This window comes from Vipera berus, assembly GCF_964194415.1.
Source record: "Vipera berus genome assembly, chromosome: 2".
Classification (NCBI taxonomy): domain Eukaryota; kingdom Metazoa; phylum Chordata; class Lepidosauria; order Squamata; family Viperidae; genus Vipera; species Vipera berus.
In genome coordinates this window covers 280183297-280203000 of record NC_138203.1, presented here as the reverse complement: position 1 = coordinate 280203000, position 19704 = coordinate 280183297, and the positions used below count along the sequence as shown (strand labels likewise).

The 19704-nt window shown below is 42.4% G+C and overlaps 1 protein-coding gene across 1 annotated transcript in view; it reads right to left on the bottom strand.

Moving 5' to 3' along the window:
- Positions 1–1634: 1634 nt before the first annotated feature.
- LOC308663017 (vomeronasal type-2 receptor 26-like) overlaps positions 1635–19704 on the bottom strand; it is a gene marked incomplete at both ends in the record, with an annotated part of 61618 nt that continues 43548 nt past the window's right edge. The window contains one exon of the mRNA XM_081319161.1: positions 1635–2542. Within this exon, the coding sequence (XP_081175287.1) occupies positions 1635–2542 (908 nt within the window). The remainder of the gene's footprint in view (positions 2543–19704) is intronic.

Below are 19704 nucleotides of genomic sequence, written 5' to 3'. Positions count from 1 at the left end.
AAGAAGAAGAAGAAGAAGAAGAAGAAGAAGAAGAAGAAGAAGAAGATGGAAGGGACCTTGGAGGTCATCTAGTCCAACCCCCTGCTCAGGCAGGAAACCCTATACCATTTCAGACAAATGGCTGGCCATTCTCTTCTTAAAAACTTCCAGTGTTGGAGCATTCACCACTTCTGGAGGCAGGTTGTTCCACTGGTTAATTGTTCTAACTGTTTCTCGGAAGTCGTTCCTCATTTCCTGCTTTATAGAGCTGAGAGAAAGAAACCCGTTGAAAATCAGCAACTTGGCTTTCTGCCCAAGTCTGGACTAGAATTCATGGTCTCCATGTCTCTGGCATGATGACTTAACCACTAGACCAGGGCTTTTCAACCAGTGGTATGGGTACCACCTGTGGTACATTGGCACCTAGCAGGTGGTACGCCACCATCCTAAAAAAGTGGTAGCGGGCGAGGGGAATGAGCTGAACCGGTGGTAGCACCACACAAGCCTGAGCGAACGGTGGCTGGAGCTGCAGGGCTGTCAGGGCTCAGTGGAAGTGCCAGGATCAGCGCCAGGCTCCAGCTGGAGCTTGGTGCTGATCCTGGTGCTCCTGAGCCCAGAAAAAGCACCAATCAGCTGGAAAGTTGTAGCATCTCCAGGGTCTTGTGATTTACATTCAGGTGCTTGGCAACGGATTCATATTTATGACGGTTCCAGTGTCCCGGGGTCATGTGAAGTGACCAAAACCTGCTGCAACCACCCAGCAGAGGGGGTGAATATAAACCAAAACACCTCCCCCACCCCTGCTGCCAATCCTCAACAGAAATGCTCACAACAATGAAAACCTCGGACAGGAGGAAGAGCGCCACCGGGTGGGGGTGTCTTGCTCAACTGTGCTTGGGGGGGCACATTTTTCAGTGCCATTGTAACTTTGAACAGTCACTAAGCAAACTGTTGTAAGTCGAGGACTACAAGTAGTTCATCACTTTTTTCCTTTTTTTTTGGTCATCAAGTTTTGGACACCTTGCTAGGCAACTGGTGGTACTTGGATGTTGCCATGTCCTAAAAGTGGTACAATGGGTGAAAATGTTGAAAAGCCCTGCACTAGACCAAACTGGCTCTACAGCTCTTTATAGTGTCTGACAAGTTAGCTGAGTCCCAACCAGGCAGCATAGATGAATCAAGGAATCTGTATATATATAGCCCTAGATAAGATATTACCAGGACTTCATCTGCAGGCTTCTCTTTGCTATCATGCTCAGATACCTGCTTTCACCTTTTTCAAAAGTTTAGTTATAAGCAGTGCTTTTTTTGTAAAAGAAAAAGGTGCCGGAATTCATATATGTCATACAACCCGCCTTGCCTACTCTACAATGTTCCATCCAAAAAAGGTGCCGGAACTCCGTTCTGAGCATTCTATGAGAAAAAAAAGCCCTGAGTATAAGTTTGTCTCACCCTATAAACCAATTTGCTTTTCAATGTCATTTGGCTTGATTCATATATATTGGTGGCAAAATTCTCCTACACTCACAGAAAGAAATCACCCATGTTGCACACTTTTCTCTATTCCCAAATAGCAAACAAAAAAGGGGAGATAAAAACAGGATGTCTACTTCTGTAATAGTTAAATGGAATTTGAGAGAAACATTGAGCAAAATTTACTTTATATTTTGTTTTGATAACAAATGTTCTTTTGTATTCAGGTCTGACCTAAGGAAAATAATGTAACATTTGGGGAAGAAAAGGAATCCCAACAGGCTAGCACTGGAAGCCAATATGGAGAAGACTTGCACAGCCACCATGTATTTCCCTTTGGTGCTCAAGTAAGTGGGCACAAAGGACACCCAAACGCTGCAGAAAACCAGCATGCTGAAGGTGATCAGCTTGGCTTCATTGAAGGCTCCAGGGAGATTCCTAGCAAGGAAAGCCACTGTGAAGCAGATGACAGCCAGGAAGCCCATGTAGCCCAAGGCAACGTAAAACATGATGACGCTACCTTCGTTGCATTGCAGAATAATCTCTCCAGACTGTGTATGCATATCGGAGTCGGGGAATGGGGGAGAAGTCCCTAACCAAATGCTACAGAGTACGATCTGGACACCAGAGCAAGAAAGGATGATAGAATTGGCCAGGCTTTTTCCTAGCCATCTCTGAACTTTATTCCCTGGTTTTGTGGCCAAGAACGCTAACACCACCATGAAAGTTTTGGCCAAGACAGTAGAAATGGCAACTGAGAAAATGATGCTGAAGGCTGTTTGTCGGAGAAGGCAGGTGACTCTCTTTGGCTGGCCAATGAACAGGAAGAAGGTCAAGAAGGAGAGCAGGAGAGAGATGAGGAGGATGTAGGAGAGATCCCGATTGTTGGCTTTGACTATGGGAGTTTCTTGGAATTTAATGAAGATTCCCGAGACAAATCCTGTTACTAAAGACAGGAATAAGGCAAGGGAAGCTAGGATGATCCCCAAATTTTCTTGGTAGGATAGGAAAGTTTCAGTCTTTGGTATACAGTCATCACGGTTGACGTTAGGATGTTGATCCATTGGACATTTGGTGCATTTTTCAGCATCTAGAAAAAGCAAGATTAACATCTGCTGTAATGCATGTTCTTCTATAAGATGCATAGATGGAGTGAAACTAGTGGTGGTCTAGAGAAAGTTATGTCTAGAGAAAGGTAATGTGTATAAATGGCTAGGAATTTTAAGCAATGTAACACAGAGACAGAGTGCTAAAGAAAAATGAGAATCTCTGCAACCAATTCCCAGGATAGCTCCAACTGGTTTTAAAGATTGTATCATGAATAATGTTTGAGAGGTGAAATCCAAAGGTCTCTGCAACTTTCCTGCTAGTGACCCACAGAGAGATGATTTCTTATACTGGATTAGTTCAATCACAGGAAAGAGTAGAAGATTGTATGGAGGGCCCCAATGGCCCTTCAAGCTCTGATTATTTATAGAAGGAAGATAAAACTGCTGGTGTTCATGTATCAACTGGCTTTTAAGGAAGCTCTTTTATTAAAATCTCCTTTGCTAATAACAATGCCCCTCTCAATGTGGACCAAGGAAATGTTGAGGACATGTTTGGCAACAGACACTTCGTTGATAGATTCTCGTGTTGTTGTTATTTATCTTCCCACCCATGCCAGAAAAACAAGCAGTAGGTGTGTCCATCTCCTTGGGATTTTTTTGAGGTCATATGAAAAAGATCAGTCTCAGGACTTTCTCTGATCCCAGCCGTTGGGGGAAATTCTTCCAGTTTCATCCACTTAATAAAAAGACAATGCCCCTCAGTTCTCAAGAGGGAAGGTGTTGGAGGGAAAGGAAGGAAGGAAAGAAGGAAGGAAGGAAGGAAGGAAGGAAGGAAGGAAGGAAGGAAGGAAGGAAGGAAGGAAGGAAGGAAGGAATGTTCCAGCGGTTTTGTTTTACCTCTTACATGAAGAATTCCAGATGTTTAGTCATGTATTAGTCAATGGAAGGGAAGGGAAGGGAAGGGAAAGATCATAAGTTCTTCATTTCTCCAGAGACATCAAGATAATAAGACAGATATTAATCAGTAAAGAAGAACAAAAAGTGTCTAATGCCAAGCCATTTGTTTCCAAAAGTCTGCAACTTTTCTCTGATTTCACCCACCTTCCAGAGTCGAGATGGTTCCTTCTGCACAAGGATGACAGTCATAGCAGCAGATGGCCTCCCCTTCCTGAACCACCTTCCTGAATCCAGGACGGCAGCTTTCCACGCACCTGGAAGGAGGCAGGGGCTGAGGAAAAATGAGCAGAAAATGAATTTATTTTGGAAAAAAATGAATTTGTTTTCAAAAAACAGTGGAAAAGGAGGAAGGATTTTAGGAGCCATGGTGGCATAGTTGTTAGAATGCAGTATGGCAGGCTAACTCTACAGTCTGGAGTTGAACCTAATAGAGCTCATGTTTGACTCAGCCTTCCTTCCTTCTAAGGTCAGTAAAATGAGGAGCCAGATTATTGGGGACAATATACTGACATTTTAAAATGTTCAGAGAGTGGTGTAAAGCAGAGAGAGGGAAAATGTTCAGAAAATGGACATATTTTCAGAAAAATGGCAAAAGCTTCCAGTAATAAGAAGCCGATTAAGCAATTTCAGGTTCATTAAACAGATTGAACTGGTTATCCCTTCTCTCTTTCTCTTTCAATTTATGTTTAATGCACACTACAATTTTAGGCTTTTTAATTTATATAAATATTTAATTAATTTATATAAATATTAAATGTTTCTATGAATATTTAAATACATCAGGGAAAAGTTGGATGGATTCTTTGCACTGACAAAGTAAACCACATAATTTGGGGGACTGCCTCAGTCTACCTCCCTTTACATTGAGTCAGTGAATAGTTTCTATGAAAATTGAGGACAATATTTTTTAAAGCCACCAGAATAGGAAATGAAGAATAAGTTTGCATTCTTGAGATTCTGAACTGCTGATATGAAACCTTGAAGGCACTGAAAGCAAATCGCCACCCACCCTCTTTTTGGCACTTTCAGTGGAAAGAAATAAATATTACTCTACCTTATTCAGCATTTCCACCTCTGTGATACTGTTCTGGTCAATGGTAATTTTCACATTTTGGGATGACAGGTTTTCTAGACTCCCAGTTTTCATTCTCTTGAAAGATTTGTTGGGGAAAAGGACCCAGTTGACAATGTCCATGTCAGCTGCCAGATCTCCTTTCTCATCCAGATATACTCCTTCTATGGAGTTATTGTGAAACTGAGAAGTTTGAAGGAAGGAGTGAAGCTGGAAAAGAAAGGAAAAGAAGAGTTTAGAAGCAATATCAAACATTTGTTTAAAAGACCCCTCGGTCAATGCATGGGAGAGATCTGAACATTTCTCTCTCTGTGTTCAAAAACAGGCTCTATTTTGAGTTTCCAAGTTGTTTAGAATAATGGAATAATAGAATTGGAAGGGACCTTGGAGGTCACCACGATGTAAAAAAGATGTCGAGACTCTAGAAAGGGTACAGAGAAGAGCAACAAAGATGATTGGGGGGCTGGAGGCTAAAACATATAGGGAACGGTTGCTGGAATTGGGTATGCGTAGCTTAATGAAGAGAAGGGTAAGGTGGGATCCTTTTCTTTTCCATATTTCCATAGTAATTAAAGGGCCTATGTCCTTTAATCAAAGATATCCAACTTACATACTGTTATCCAATCCTATATTTTAGTTCTAATAATACCACTTTACAATGCCTTGTTAAGGCCACACTTAGAATACTGCATCCAGTTTTGGTCGTCACAATGTAAAAAAGATGTCGAGACTCTAGAAAGAGTACAGAGAAGAGCAACAAAGTTGATTGGGGGACTGGAGGCTAAAACATATAAGGAACGGCTGCTGGAATTGGGTATGTGTAGCTTAATGAAGAGAAGGGTAAGGTGGGACATGATAGCAGAGTTCCAATATCTCAGGGGCTGCCACAAAGAAGAGGGAGTCAAGCTATCCTCCAAAGCACCTGAAAGCAGGACAAGAAGCAACAGATGGAAACTAGTCAAGGAGAGAAGCAACCTAGAACTAAGGAGAAATTTCCTGACAGTTAGAACAATTAACCAGTGGAACAACCTGCCTCCAGAAGCGGTGAATGCTCCAACACTGGAAGTTTTTAAGAGGAGACTGGGCAGCCATTTGTCTGAAATGGTATAGGGTTTCCTGCCTTAGCAGGGGGTTGGACTAGATGACCTCCAAGGTTCCTTCCAACTTCTTCTTCTTCTTCTTCTTCTTCTTATTATTATTATTATTATTATTATTATTATTATTATTATTATTATTATTATTATTATTATTATTATTATTATTATTATTATTATTATCATCTAGTTCAAAACTCTGCTCAAGCAGGAGACCCTATACCATTCCAGACAAGTGGCTGTCCAGTCTCTTTTTAAAAGTTTCCAGTGATGGAGCACCTATTTCTACGGAAGGCAAGCCATTCCATTGGTTACTTGTTCTCACTCTTAGGAAATTTCTCCTTCGTTCTAGGTTGCTTCTCTCCATTAGTTTCCATCCGTCTTGCCTTCTGGTGCTTTGGGAAGCAGGTTGAACCGCTCTTCTTGGTGGCAGCCCCTCAAATATTGATCATTGCTATCATGTCACCCCTAATCCTTCTTTTTACTGGATTAGGTAAAGGTAAAGGTTCCCCCGCACATGCATGCTAGTCATTTCCAACTCTGCAACCATTCTTCATATGTTTTAGCCCCCAGTCCCCTAATTGTTGCTCTTTTCTGCACTCTTTCCTAAGTCTCTACAACTTTTTTATAATATAGTGACCAAACCTGGATGCAATATTCTAAGTGTGGTCTTACTAAGGCTTTATAAAGTAGTACTAATACTTCATGTGATCTTGACTTTATACCTTTGTTAATGCAACCTAGGTTTGTGCTGTCTATTTTGGCTTTTGCTGCGCACTGCAGGCTCATATTCAAGTGATTGCCCACTAGGATACCAAGATCATCTTCGGCATCTTCCTCAATTCCTGCGATCTTGCATCCTTCTTCTAGGCTCAGGGAATGCATCCACTGAGCACGCGGCCACTAGTGTGGCTTTACTAGCTAGCCTAGAGAGGGGGGGAAATGCCTCTTCCCTCCAGCATGTATTGCCGATCCCTCGTTGACTTCAGCCCTTTTTAAATGGTGAAGCAGGATCCCATCCTCATTGCCACTGTTAAGTCATGGGCTCTGGTTAGCAGGAATGAAGACACAAGGCTGAGTACAGAGAAACTCATTCTTTATTCTTGCTGGAACTGTACTTGAGCTTGAGCCGCACCCAGCCACAATATATATAGCCTAGCCCTACGGAAGCAGCCAGTAGGATTAAACCCGCACTTGCCGCTTGGGCTGACCAATTGCAGGACCAGAGACAGCCTGTCTAGGTAGCTGAGGAGCCGTTAGCTCTCCAGCAACGCATGTAGTGATGATACCACAAGCCCAATACATAACACTTACTTTCTTCCATGTAGATGTAGATCCCTTGAGGACTACATTTTCAGTGTGATTTGTCAGCCAGTTACAAATCCATCTAGTGGTGATGCTGTCTATCCCACATTTTTTAGCTTACCAAGTAGATTGTGGTCTACATTATCAAATACCTTACTGAAATACAAGTATTTCACTGCATTTCCACTATGTTCAGTGCATTTCATTGACCCACTAATGTAGTCATTTTTGTCTTTCAGTTCATCAGAGAATTCTTTGTATGCTGGTTTCTTCTTGGATTTCTTGTTTTCCTTTTTCAGTGGTATTGAGCTGGACTGGGCTTTTATAATTAATTATAATTTTCTGTTTCCCAAGCTCCTTAAGGTTTTTTCCCCTTTAAGATTTTCATCCATGGAATCCTTCTGAAGCTCTTTCTAAATTTGTTTGCGTTATACTGAATTCCAGTATGACATGGTCACTCTCCCCCAAGGTTCCTGCAACTTTCACATTTTCCTTTTACTCTTTGTTGTAATATTGGTTGTCCAACTGAGGTAACAAGCTTCATGTTTCTTATTTCCTGTGTTATTCTCCTGGGTTTCCAGTTGTGAAGACTAGTGACTTAACACAGGAAGTATCACTGATGATGCAAAGATATTGGTAAAAAAAAACATCTTTATTCTAACAGTCATTTCTTTGATCTGACTATATTACTTGATTGTCTCTCACAGCCTAAACTGTAATCCCAAGTTGGCTTCTTGTTAGCATTTTAACACTCTGCTCAAGTCAACAGGTCATAAATGCTAATAGCAGAGAAGAGGTCTCTTCTACGGTCATGCCAACACCCTGAAATACTAGAAATATCATTACAGATATGTTTTGTATGTTGTATTGTATATGAATGCTGCTTCTTGAAAATTTCTCTCCTTTGCTTTCATAGGAAGGCTCCAAAGTTTTGGCTATTTTTGTGATGGCTTAAGTCTTGGTTTTTCTCTTCCTATCCTTTTCTACAAGGAAACAATGTAGAAAGTGAATCAATTCTTGAAACTGGCTGCATTTCTCTAAACTCATTGTCTTTTTCCTATGCAATTCAGAAACTTTGAATTCCTATAGACAATTAAGACCATTTTTTAAAAAAATTGGGATTATCCAGTATAGCAACAGATATTCTTTAAGCCGTATTCCCTCCAAACTGCCAGCTACTCAGTATTTGATCACTAGGTTTATCATTAGAATCCAATTTAAATTTACAAACAAATTTCAGCCTGTTTGTCTCCCCAGCCCAGAGAAGGTTGGCCATGTCCTCCTAATCATGGAGACTCAGTCTCTTCCATTCTACTGAAATATGAGAATTTTCCCAAAAGAATAATAGTGCTGGTAGAATGGGAAATGGAGAAGGGCCAAGACTGGATGCAGGATTATAAGGCTTTCCTTCAGACGTTGTGGGTGCCCTTTCACTGGAGTCTTTTAAGAAGAGACTGGACAGCCATTTATCCTCTTGTTATAGACTTTCCAGCTTAAGCAGGAGGTTGGACTAGATGATCTCCAAGATCACTTCCAACTCTGCTATTCTGTGTTCTTTTTTATTCAGTTTGGGGGGAAAAATAAAAGAAAATATTGCAGAAGCAAGGAACAAAGGGAATGGGAATGAAAATGACAGAAATGGAATTGGGTTGGATTTGAGTTCAAAGATAATTTAATTTTTCAGAAGAAGTAATCAAGGCATCCATTTACAAAACTGATTCTAAACAGCAGTGGGAATATGTCGGATGGAAAAAAAAAATACCTGCCAAGCGTTCAAACTTGGAGCTTCCATCTTCATACGCCTGTTGCTCACTGATCTTTTGGATGTGAAAATAAAAGCTGAATTTAAGGCCCTTGCCACAAACCACATGGTGCTGTAAATGATGTAGCTGTCCAGAGCCAGGCACCGATCAATCTCCTCTTCCCTCAGAGCCACCAGTTCTTCTCTCTGTCTGCACCGTCTCCAGACTTTCACTGAAAGGTCATCTTTGGTGGATGAACATGAAAAGGTTTTCTCTACAAAGTTATGTAGGGATATATAAAGGAGGTCAAATGCATCATAGTTTGCCCATTTCCTTTTCTGTATCAGAAATGAAAAAATGGCACCAATATATTTAGAGGAAACTAAACTATACAAGAACTCGAGACTGAGATCCCACTGAGCTGTGGTAAGCCAGACTTTTCCTACAATAGGTCCCTGAATATGTTGGAGTAGTACTTGTACAAACTTGATTCCTACCTGGAATGAACTAGTCTCTGAACCATAAACACAAACATTTATTTTTCTCCACTTGGAATACACTTTGAAATTTGAAACTATGCGATATGTGTTTAGTGGAAAGCGTGGATATTCAATTGCACAAATGCCATTCCTTAACATCAGAGAAGACATTGTCCTCATGAACCTCTCCCCCTGGTCAGTTTCTGGAGCAACCAGAGCAACCAAAGTCCACCTGAAATGGAGGAGCAGCTTGACCATCCCTGGGTACTGGACTCCTTCAGCAGGGAGCATCGGGTAGAAGAAAGGAAATTGAGTTTTATCCCTCAGAATCTGGGAAGCAAAACTATAACTGATCTGAAAGGAATGGAAGATGGTGGTAGTTTAAATTTAAGAAGCAAAATGCAATTCCTCTCATTTTCAAAATCAAACTCTGCCTTTTATTTGCAGTAGACGACCCCTGTTTCAAGCTTTCATGACTGAAAACTGTCTCCCCAAGAAAAAGACACACCTGAGGGATTTTGTAGGTGCCCAACATAGTCGATATCTGGATGGAGGTGCCAGTCTCAGCCTCTTCCAGAACAGCCAGTGTGTTTCTCTGCCTTCCACACCTGTAATTGGGGACATTGGCTTCTCCATCAGAAAGGAGATCCAACAAAGCCTCTGAAGTCATTTCTACCTTGAAGAAATTTTCATAGATATTATAACCCAGGGTGATGTTAGGTAAGAGATGGCTGTTCTGGTTGAAGTCCTTGGTGATAAAAATGAAGGGCACAATTTTCCAATAAAATTTGGATGCTTTACTGCAAGTGCAAACATATCAATATATATAATATTTAGTTTTCTTCCATAATAATATTTTTAATCTATTTATTTATTTATTCGATTTCTATAGCCACACATCTCGGTTCAACATGCATTCCACATATATTACATGATTTAACATATATTACAATTTAAATTATAAAATAAAAACTATAAAAAAGAATTACAGCATTAAAACAAGTTCATCCTTTTTCTGCTGGACGATTTCCTCTATTTTAATAAGGGTGGGTGATTTACCAAATAGCTATAGGAAATGTTTATTATTAGCATTTATAATAATAATAATTAGTTGGAAGGGACCTTGGAGGTCATCTAGTCCAACCCCCTGCTCAGGCAGGAAACCTTATACCATTTCAGGCAAATGGCTGTCCAGTCTCTTCTTAAAAACCTCCAGTGTTGGAGCATTCACCACCTCTGGAGGCAGGTTGTTCCACTGGTTAATTGTTCTAACTGTCAGAAAGTTTCTCCTTAGTTCTAGGTTGCTTCTCTCCTTGACTAGTTTCCATCCGTTGCTTCTTGTCCTGCTTTCAGGTGCTTTGGAGAATAGCTTGACTCCCTCTTCTTTGTGGCAGCCCCTGAGATATTGTAACACTGCTATCACGTCACCCCTCACCCTTCTCTTCATTAAACTACACATACCCAATTCCAGCAACCGTTCCCTATATGTTTTAGCCTCCAATTTGTTTGTTCTGGATGTGCAATAGGGACCCCCAACGTAGAATCAGTAAGTAAGTTAGGAAAAGAAGATCAAAGGGAGACCACCTTGTTTTCTCAAAAGGCTGGAACTGTAGACATTCATTGGAAATAGAGTGACTCTAATGCAGTACAGGAAGATTGACTTACTAAGTGTATTTTGTTGAAGGACTTCTGTCAAAGCTCAGTGATTCCCACGTTGCCTTCATTGCAGAGGCTATGCCACTAATGGAATAATCTCCTGGCTTGTAATGAATCTGTGGGTCTACTTCACCTTGTTCCAGAGTTGGGAGGCATTTGGCTTTGAGCATCCCGCAGACTCGCTGTGGCCACAAAAGCAGCAGAAACAGAAGCCTCAGCAACATGACTTGTGCTCCTGACTGAACCTCCTCTGTGTCATCTGCTTTTGACTGAAGAATTAGGTGAAGATGTATCAGAAACCAAAACCTCTTCCAAGAGAGTAGTTTCAGGTCTATATACAGACCATCTTTGGGGCAGATATTCAGCCGCTGCTTGTCTTAAAACCACCCCCCAAATTCAGCAACACCGCTTGTGTTCCTGTCTGAGTCTTCTCTTTGGTAACTGCTTTTTCACAAAGAGTTATGTGAAGTGGTAGGAGAAATCAAAACCTCTTCTAAGACACAATCTAGCCATTCAGTCTCTGCTTCTAGAGCCATTTATGAATCCAGCATTTCTGAATCAGATTCCACCCAACATTGACTTTGAAATCAAAACATTTTCTGACATGTTTTCTGAAAGTCTTCAGAACGTCTCTAGGGAGTTAACATCAAGTCAGCAAATGACTATGATTTGAATAATGGCAAGGTAGAGAGCCTTCACCTTGTTGAATCCTGAATTAATCAAGAAGCAGGTGACCAAAGAGAAAACTCGCTGATGTGACTCAAAACTTTGAAGAGGGGACAGTGAGGGAGACTGAAATATTTAGCCACAAATCTTTCCAATAACTTTTTTTTTTACAAAACCCAGAATCAAGGGTAACTTTGGGAAAGGCTGTGAATAGTGGCATATTTAAGACAGATTTTGTTAGTCTTTGTTTAGAGGAGTTTTCTGATAGGTTTTTAGGTAGATTTCTGGCCAGAAAAGTGACCATGAACAGAGCCAGGATTGTGGTCTACTTTGTCGAATGCCTTACTGAAATCTAAGTATATTATATCCACAGCATTTTGCTGGTCTAATAATTTGGTCACAATAATAATAATAATAATGATAATAATGATAATAATGATAATAATGATAATAATGATAATAATAATAATAATAATAATAATAATAATAATAATAATAATAATAATAATAATAATAATAAGGAGGAGGAGGAGAAGAAGAAGGAGAAGAAGAAGAAGAAGAAGTTGGAAGGGACCTTGGAGGTCATCTAGTCCAACCCCCTGCTCAGGCAGGAAACCTTGTACCATTTCTGGCAAATGGCTGTCCAGTCTCTTCTTAAAAACCTCCAGTGTTGGAGCATTCACCACCTCTGGAGGCAGGTTGTTCCACTGGTTAATTGTTCTAACTGTCAGGAAGTTTCTCCTTAGTTCTAGGTTGCTTCTCTCCTTGACTAGTTTCCATCCGTTGCTTCTTGTCCTGCTTTCAGGTGCTTTGGAGAATAGCTTGACTCCCTCTTCTTTGTGGTAGCCCCTGAGATATTGGAACACTGCTATCATGTCACCCCTCGTCCTTCTCTTCATTAAACTACACATACCCAATTCCAGCAACCGTTCCCTATATGTTTTAGCCTCCAGCCCCCTAATCATCTTTATCAAAGAGTAGTCCTCAATCGTACTACATCCACCTGGAGAGAAGTAAGCAGTGGGGTACCACAAGGCTCCATCTTAGGCCCAGTACTCTTCAATGTATTCATCAATGACTTAGATGAGGGAATAGAAGGGGAACTTGTCAAATTTGCAGATGAAACTAAACTGGCAGGAATAGCCAAAACCCCAGAAGACAAGCTCAGGGTTCAAACAGATCTTGACAAACTTGAACAATGGGCCCTATAAAACAAAATAAGTTTTAAGGTGGAGAAAAACAAAGTTTTACATTTTGGCAGGAAATGCCAAAAATATAAGTGCAGATTAGGTGAGACCTGCCTCAAAAGCAGTAACTGTGAGAGGGACCTTGGAGTCCTAGTTGACGATCCTACTGACTATGAGCCAGTAATATGCAGTAATATGGATTGTATAAATAGAGGCATAGAATCAAGATCACACAGAGTACTAGTACTGCTTTATAAAACCCTAATGAGACCACACCTGGAATACTCCAAACAATTTTGGTCACCACGCAGGAGCATCAGCAGAGGAACTGGCAGGTAGGCTCAGGGAAGTGCTGTCAAGGCTGTGCACAGCTGGTCTCAAACTCAAAAAGGAAAAATGCAGCATAGGCATCCCTTCCACAGAATTCTTGGGGTTCAGAGTAGACACCAGGGGAATCCACCCCACAGAATCCAAGGTGAGGGCCATCAAACTAGCACCCACACCCAAGAACAAAGCAGAGCTTCAGGCATTCCTGGGTCTGCTGAATTTCTATCATACATTCCTCCCACACAAGGCAGCCATCACTGAACCGCTCCACAGGCTGCTAGACAAGCAGGCAACATGGGCCTGGACGGCCACCCATGACCAGAGTTTCAAGGCCCTGAAAGCATTGTTGTCGGACAAGTCCACAGTAACCCATTTCATCGAGTCCAAGCCTATTTGCATCACCTGCGATGCATCCCCTTACGGTGTGGGCGCTGTTCTCAGTCACCTTGAGCCCAATGGGGCACAGATCCCCATAGCGTACTATTCTAGGACACTGTCTGGAGCAGAAAGAAACTACGCCCAAATTGACAAAGAAGCCCTGGCAATAGTGGCAGGAATCAAGAAATTCCACGATTACTTATATGGCAGGGAGTTCACTGTCTTCACGGACCACAAACCACTCCTGGGCCTGTTCACAACAGACAGGCAGACCCCCCAAATTCTGTCCCCCAGGATGCTCCAGTGGTCCATCTTCCTTGCAGCCTACAATTGCAAGCTGGTGCACAAGCCAGGGAAGGAGATGGGCCACGCAGACGGTCTAAGTAGGCTCCCTTTAGACACACACGATCCAGACCCAGCACCAGCCACACAGATCCTAGCCCTGCAGGAACTACCCGAGTGTCCAGTTCTTGCCAAGGACATTGCCAGCCACACAGCCACAGACAACATCATGGGCAGAGTGCACTCATGGGCTTGCACAGGGTGGCAGGACAAATCCCCGGGACCAGAGTTTCAGGCCTATTTCATTAGACGCGACGAAATCTCCACACACAAGGGGTGCCTCCTTTGGGGTAGCAGGGTCATCATTCCACCCGCACTACGCGCCAGGGTATTGGATTCCTTACATGAAGGGCACCCGGGGGTGGTCAGGATGAAGGCACTGGCTAGGAGCTACCTCTGGTGGCCCGGGTTGGACAAGGAAGTTGAGGATCGGGTCAAGGCCTTTTACACGTGCCAGAGATCCAGGCCAGAAATGCCACATGCACCAGTACACCGGTGGGAGGCCACACACACGCCATGGTCCCGCATTCACATTGACTATGTGGGGCCATTCCAGGGCCAACTATTTTTAGTAGTGGTGGACAGTCACTCCAAGTGGTTAGAGGTAGTCCCTGTCCCCAACATGACCTCGGGGAGGACAATCCAGGTGCTCAGAGCTCTCTTTGCCACACACGGCCTCCCCGACATAATTGTGTCTGATAATGGGCCTCAGTTTACCACTGCTGATTTCCAGGCATTCTTGAAGGCGAACTGGATTAGGCACGCCACCTCCGCGCCTTTCCATCCATCAACCAACGGGCAGGCCGAACAGATGGTAAGGACGACCAAAGACGCACTCCGGCGCATCATCAGCGGGGACTGGCATCACAGACTGGCGAAATTCTTACTAGCCCAACACACAACACCATGCATGGCTACTGGGAAGAGTCCAGCAGAACTGCGATGGGGACGGCGCCTCATCACCAAGCTGGACCGCCTACACCCAGACCGGGTAGCAGCCGAGACCGGAAGGCCAGCATCACCATCATCACCATCATCACCATCACCACCAGCATCACTATCATCTCCATTGCCATCATCACCCACACACAGGGTTCTCAACCTGGGGGACCTAGTCTGGGCAAGGAACTATGGGGCTGGACATCCATGGGTTCCGGGGACAGTGGTCGAGAAAACAGGACCCCTCTCGTACATTGGGGGGGTGGAGGGGGACAGACGCATAAGGCGACACATCGATCAGCTCAGAGGAAGGGTCCCTGAGCACATCACACACGTCCCTGAACTCAACGCACATGCCCAACAGGAGAACCACACTCCAGGAGAAGTCAACCCAGCCGAGGACATCACAGAGCAGGGACCAGAGGAGGAGGACTTCCTGATTCCGGCTCCTTGCAGCCCTGCACAAAGGCCTCAAGAACCCACGGTCCAAGCCCAGGGCCCAACCACACCCAGACGATCCACCCGACCACACAGGACACCTGCCTACCTGTCGGACTATGTGTGCAAGTGACCCACACATAGGACATCATTGTTTTTTTATATATAGTCATAGTTATAGTAGTTGCAAGTTGTTGTTGTTGTTATGTGGTTCTTCTCTAAGGGGGGAGGGGTGTTATGTATGCAGGCACCTGCATAGCAACAGCCACCAGGGGGCGTTGACCTCGACAGTTTCGGCGGGAAACCTAGTTTCGGCGGGAAACCTAGGGCCAACCCCATTGGCTGTCCGCTTACCTGGCTAGGTATTTAAGGAGGCCAGGTAACCCTCATTCTCCAGTTCACTTCCCCCTTCCAATAAAGAGCTGAACTCACACACTGGCTGGCGTCTCTTCCTTGCGTCGGACCCACTACACAATACCCTGGGTCTCATCTCAAGATTCACATACAGAAGTTCAGAGTTTAATAATAATAAACCTTTATTGTCAAAGTACAACATGTGTACATTGAGATTAGCTGAGCCTCTCCCCATGCTCCCTCCCCCCAACACACAGTGACAACAAACCCTCCATCCTGCCACACCATGTGAACAAACTACACCACACACCGGCCTCCCAAGTCAATTCTGCATACGTTCACAGAGATTATATCCCATTCAAAAGCCTAACAACCCATGGATAGAAGCTGTTTTTCAGCCTGTTGGTATGGCTGGCTATACTCCTATATCTCCTACCTGATGGTAGGAGAGTAAAGAGATGCCGTCCAGAGTGTGAGTCATCCCTGAGAATTTTCCTCACTCTTCCAAGGCAACGAGCCCTGGCAATGTCATCCAGTGGTGTCAGGGAACAGCCCACAATGTCTTGTGCTGTACTCACCACCCTCTGTAATACTTTCCTTTCCACTGCTGTCAGACCAGCATTCCAAACCACAATACCATACGAGAGGACGCTCTCTATAGTAGACCGGTAAAAGAGGGTCATTAGCCATTGTTCTACCCTGTTCTTCCGCAAGACCCTAAGAAAGTGAAGCCTCTGTTGGGCTTTCTCGCCACCTGGGTTGTGTTAACTTTGTACAGGGACACCATAATCCCCATTTCATTTCCTCACCACTGTGTTCTGCAGTAGATATTTATGGAAGCAAAGTATTTAGGACTCAGGGTGAAATGCTCCTCATCAGACTATCACGTTGGCAGAGAGGTTCAGATAGACTTTTCTATCTGTTGGGTAAGTATGAGACAACCAGAGATGTCTCATGTTGAGCATCTCTGTCTGAAGTTATATAACAATGGAGAAGTTTCTTAGAGACTTTTTATTTTCCTTGACTCTTCCAGATAAATAGGGGCATGTCACATGGATGGACATCTATTTGAATCACGTGCATTCAATTCCAGACAGATGCATGGCAATAAAAGTAAAGTCTCCTAAAACATAAAGATCTGAATAATAAGGAATGCACGGTAAGTCTAAGGCAACATCAGCCTCAAAAGTCCACAGTAAGAAAAAGTTTAGAGTAACTTCATCTAAGCAAAAATGCAGCTTCATAAAATAAGTATCACTTATAATAACATGAAAGAAAACCAACTGGAAATCGACCAAGCAAAATGACAGGTGTCCCAAATGCCCAGAGAACAATTTGGTCTTAGATGATTCCTGGGAATCCATTATATTTTGTTATATCAGGACTTCTTCATTTGGATTCCCAGCTCACCCTGCAGGGAGGTCTTTGCAAAGCTCCTGCATCTCCAGATAATTATTATTAGAATGATAGTGATTTCCTTCTTGCTTTCATGCTAAATGTCAAGAGATTCTTCTCTCCTCCAGAAATTCTCTGGAGATCAACAGACTCAGGAGCAACACATGGTAATGTTTGGCCTCATGAAAGTTAGTACATAAATTGTCTTGTGACCTTGGAAAGCTGGCCTGAGCTTCATGGCCACCAGGATGTCTGCTGTTGTGTTGATCAAATTCTTCTGATTCTGAGATCAGATGCAAGGCAGGGGATTCTTTCAGTTAAACCAGAAATGGATCCACTACTTCTGCTTCTGATGGAGCTTTTGTTACCCCAGGCAGCCTGTGGGATGCTCAGCACCGGGTGCTTCTTGACTTTGGGGAGGGATGCAAGAGACCCACTTAATCATTACAGGCCAGGAGACTATCTCATCAGTGGACTCTTCTCTGCAACAAATATTCAACTACCTGAGCTGCACAATTTCAGTTTGAATCCTTCTAAAAAGTTCTATCAGTAAGTTACATAATGTTAAGCAATATTATACTATGTTGCCTTTGAGAAAGAAAGTAGGTGGAGAAAGGCAGTGAGATTTTAATTAATTATATCTACAGTTACATCTGTATACAAACAGCATGAAGTGGAACACATTCAGCAGATAAAAGAAAAGTATGCTTTAATGCTCAGCACCCTTGTCCAACTGATCTCTAAATAATAATAATAACAATAATAATAATAATAATAATAATAATAATAATAATAATAATAATAATAATAATAATAATAATAATAATAATAATAATAATAATAGTTGTTGTTGTTGTTGTTGTTGTTGTTGTTGTTGTTGTTGTTGTTGTATGAAAAGCATAACAGTGATACCCGTTGTCATTGGGGCACTGGGAACTATGTCCAAAAACTTTACAAAACACATCAAGAAATTGCAACTTCCTGCAATAATTCCAGCAAAGCTACAAAAAACTGTGCTACTCGGAACATCTTACATTTTAAGGAGATACCTGGTTGATACCTAGGTTGTTGGCAGCAGCCTGTGTCAACCATTAGTGTCAGTCAATTTGAGTGTTCAGTTGACTGAGTTTCATGTTTTATGAATAAAAGTTTTATAATAATAATAATAGTTGGAAGGCAGGAAACCCTATACCATTTTAGACAAATAGCTATCCAGACTCTTCTTAAAAACTTCCAGTGTTGGAACACCTACAACTTCTGCAGGCAAGTTGTTCCACTAATTAATTGTTCTAACTGTCAGGAAATGTCTCCTTAGTTCTAGGGTTGCTTCTCTCTTTGGTTAGTTTCCATCCGTTGCTTCTTGTCTTGCCTTCAGGTACTTTGGGAAATAGCTTGATTCCCCCTTCTTTCTGGCAACTGCTGAGATATTGGAACACTGTCACCTCTCATCCTTCTCTTCATTAAACTAGACATATCCAATTCCAGCAACTGTTCCTTATATGGAACACATTCAGCAGATAAAACAAAAGTATGCTTTAATGCTCAGTACCCTTGTCCAACTGATCTCTACATGGACAGCTTGCTTTCATCTCTCAAGGTGATTAGCTTGGGAAGTAATGGTTATGATCTCAGCATCTCCATCAAAGAAAAGGAAAGGAGTCTCTCATTGGTTAGTTCTGGTCAATCCCAGTTCAGAAAAAGGCTGACTTTTTTTCTGAGTCTTTCCTAGAAGTTAGTTGTGTATCAGAGTTGCCTTTAGGTGAGACGGGTGGCACTTGCAGAAAACAGAATCTGCAAGTCCAAAGACATCAGCGCTCTGATCTCTCCAGACATTCTCCCAAATTATTTTCCTCAGTGGTCCAGGGATTCCTCACTGCCAGATAAGCAGCCAGCTGTAGCTTCCCCAGTGTGAGCATTGGCATTCTCACTGTCAGGAAATTTCTCCTTAGTTCTAGGTTGGTATTTTCACTGAATGTAACATTATGGAAAAATCCATGTATCTTTTCAGGAAAGAAGCTGTGTTGTACTGGAAAATTCTGTCCTTTCTTTTTGCCATCCAGGAAATCAACAAAGATCCCCTCCTCTTACCCAACCTCACCCTGGGTTACAACCTCCATGACAACTTTCGAGACAGAAGAATGACATTGGATGGTCTGTTGGATTTGCTTTCAACTGGAGAGGCCAATGTTCCCAACTACAGCTGTGGAAGGAAGAGGAACATGCTGTTTCTCCTGGAAGAGACCAACTCTGACATATCCATCCTTATGGCTTCCATACTGGGCATCTACAAAATCCCACAGGTATAGACCCAGTGAATGGTTGCAAGTTTATTCCAGAGCAGTTCAAGGAAATTTCCTCCATAGAAATGTTAAGCATGGATTAAGGTGTACAATTCGTCTTTACATCATCTTTCAGTCTCCCAAAGAGACAAGAATAAATACAGCCATAATTAACAGTTATCACTGAGTACAAAATATGAGTTCAAAATGTATGCTTGCTCAGATCTCGCACTATGCAGGCTCTCTGGGAGCATCAACCTTTCAGAAAATGAGTTCTGGATTTCTTCTTAACCTTCCATTAATGACAGTTACATTCTCTGCATTTCTGATCCCCTATTAAATCCACCAAGGTAGGCTGGGATCTTCCAGCCACTACCTAAGCTCTGACATTATATTTTCAGGATCTCATACGTTGGCTTTGTTAAAAACCCAAAATAAAACATAAATCTTCTTTTTGTTTCCAGATCAGCTACACTTTTATTTCACCAATCCTGAGTGACAAAACACAGTTACCCTTTTTCTACCGAACTGTCCCCAAAGAAGATGCTCAGAACCTGGGGATTGTTAAACTGCTGCTGTATTTTGGGTGGATA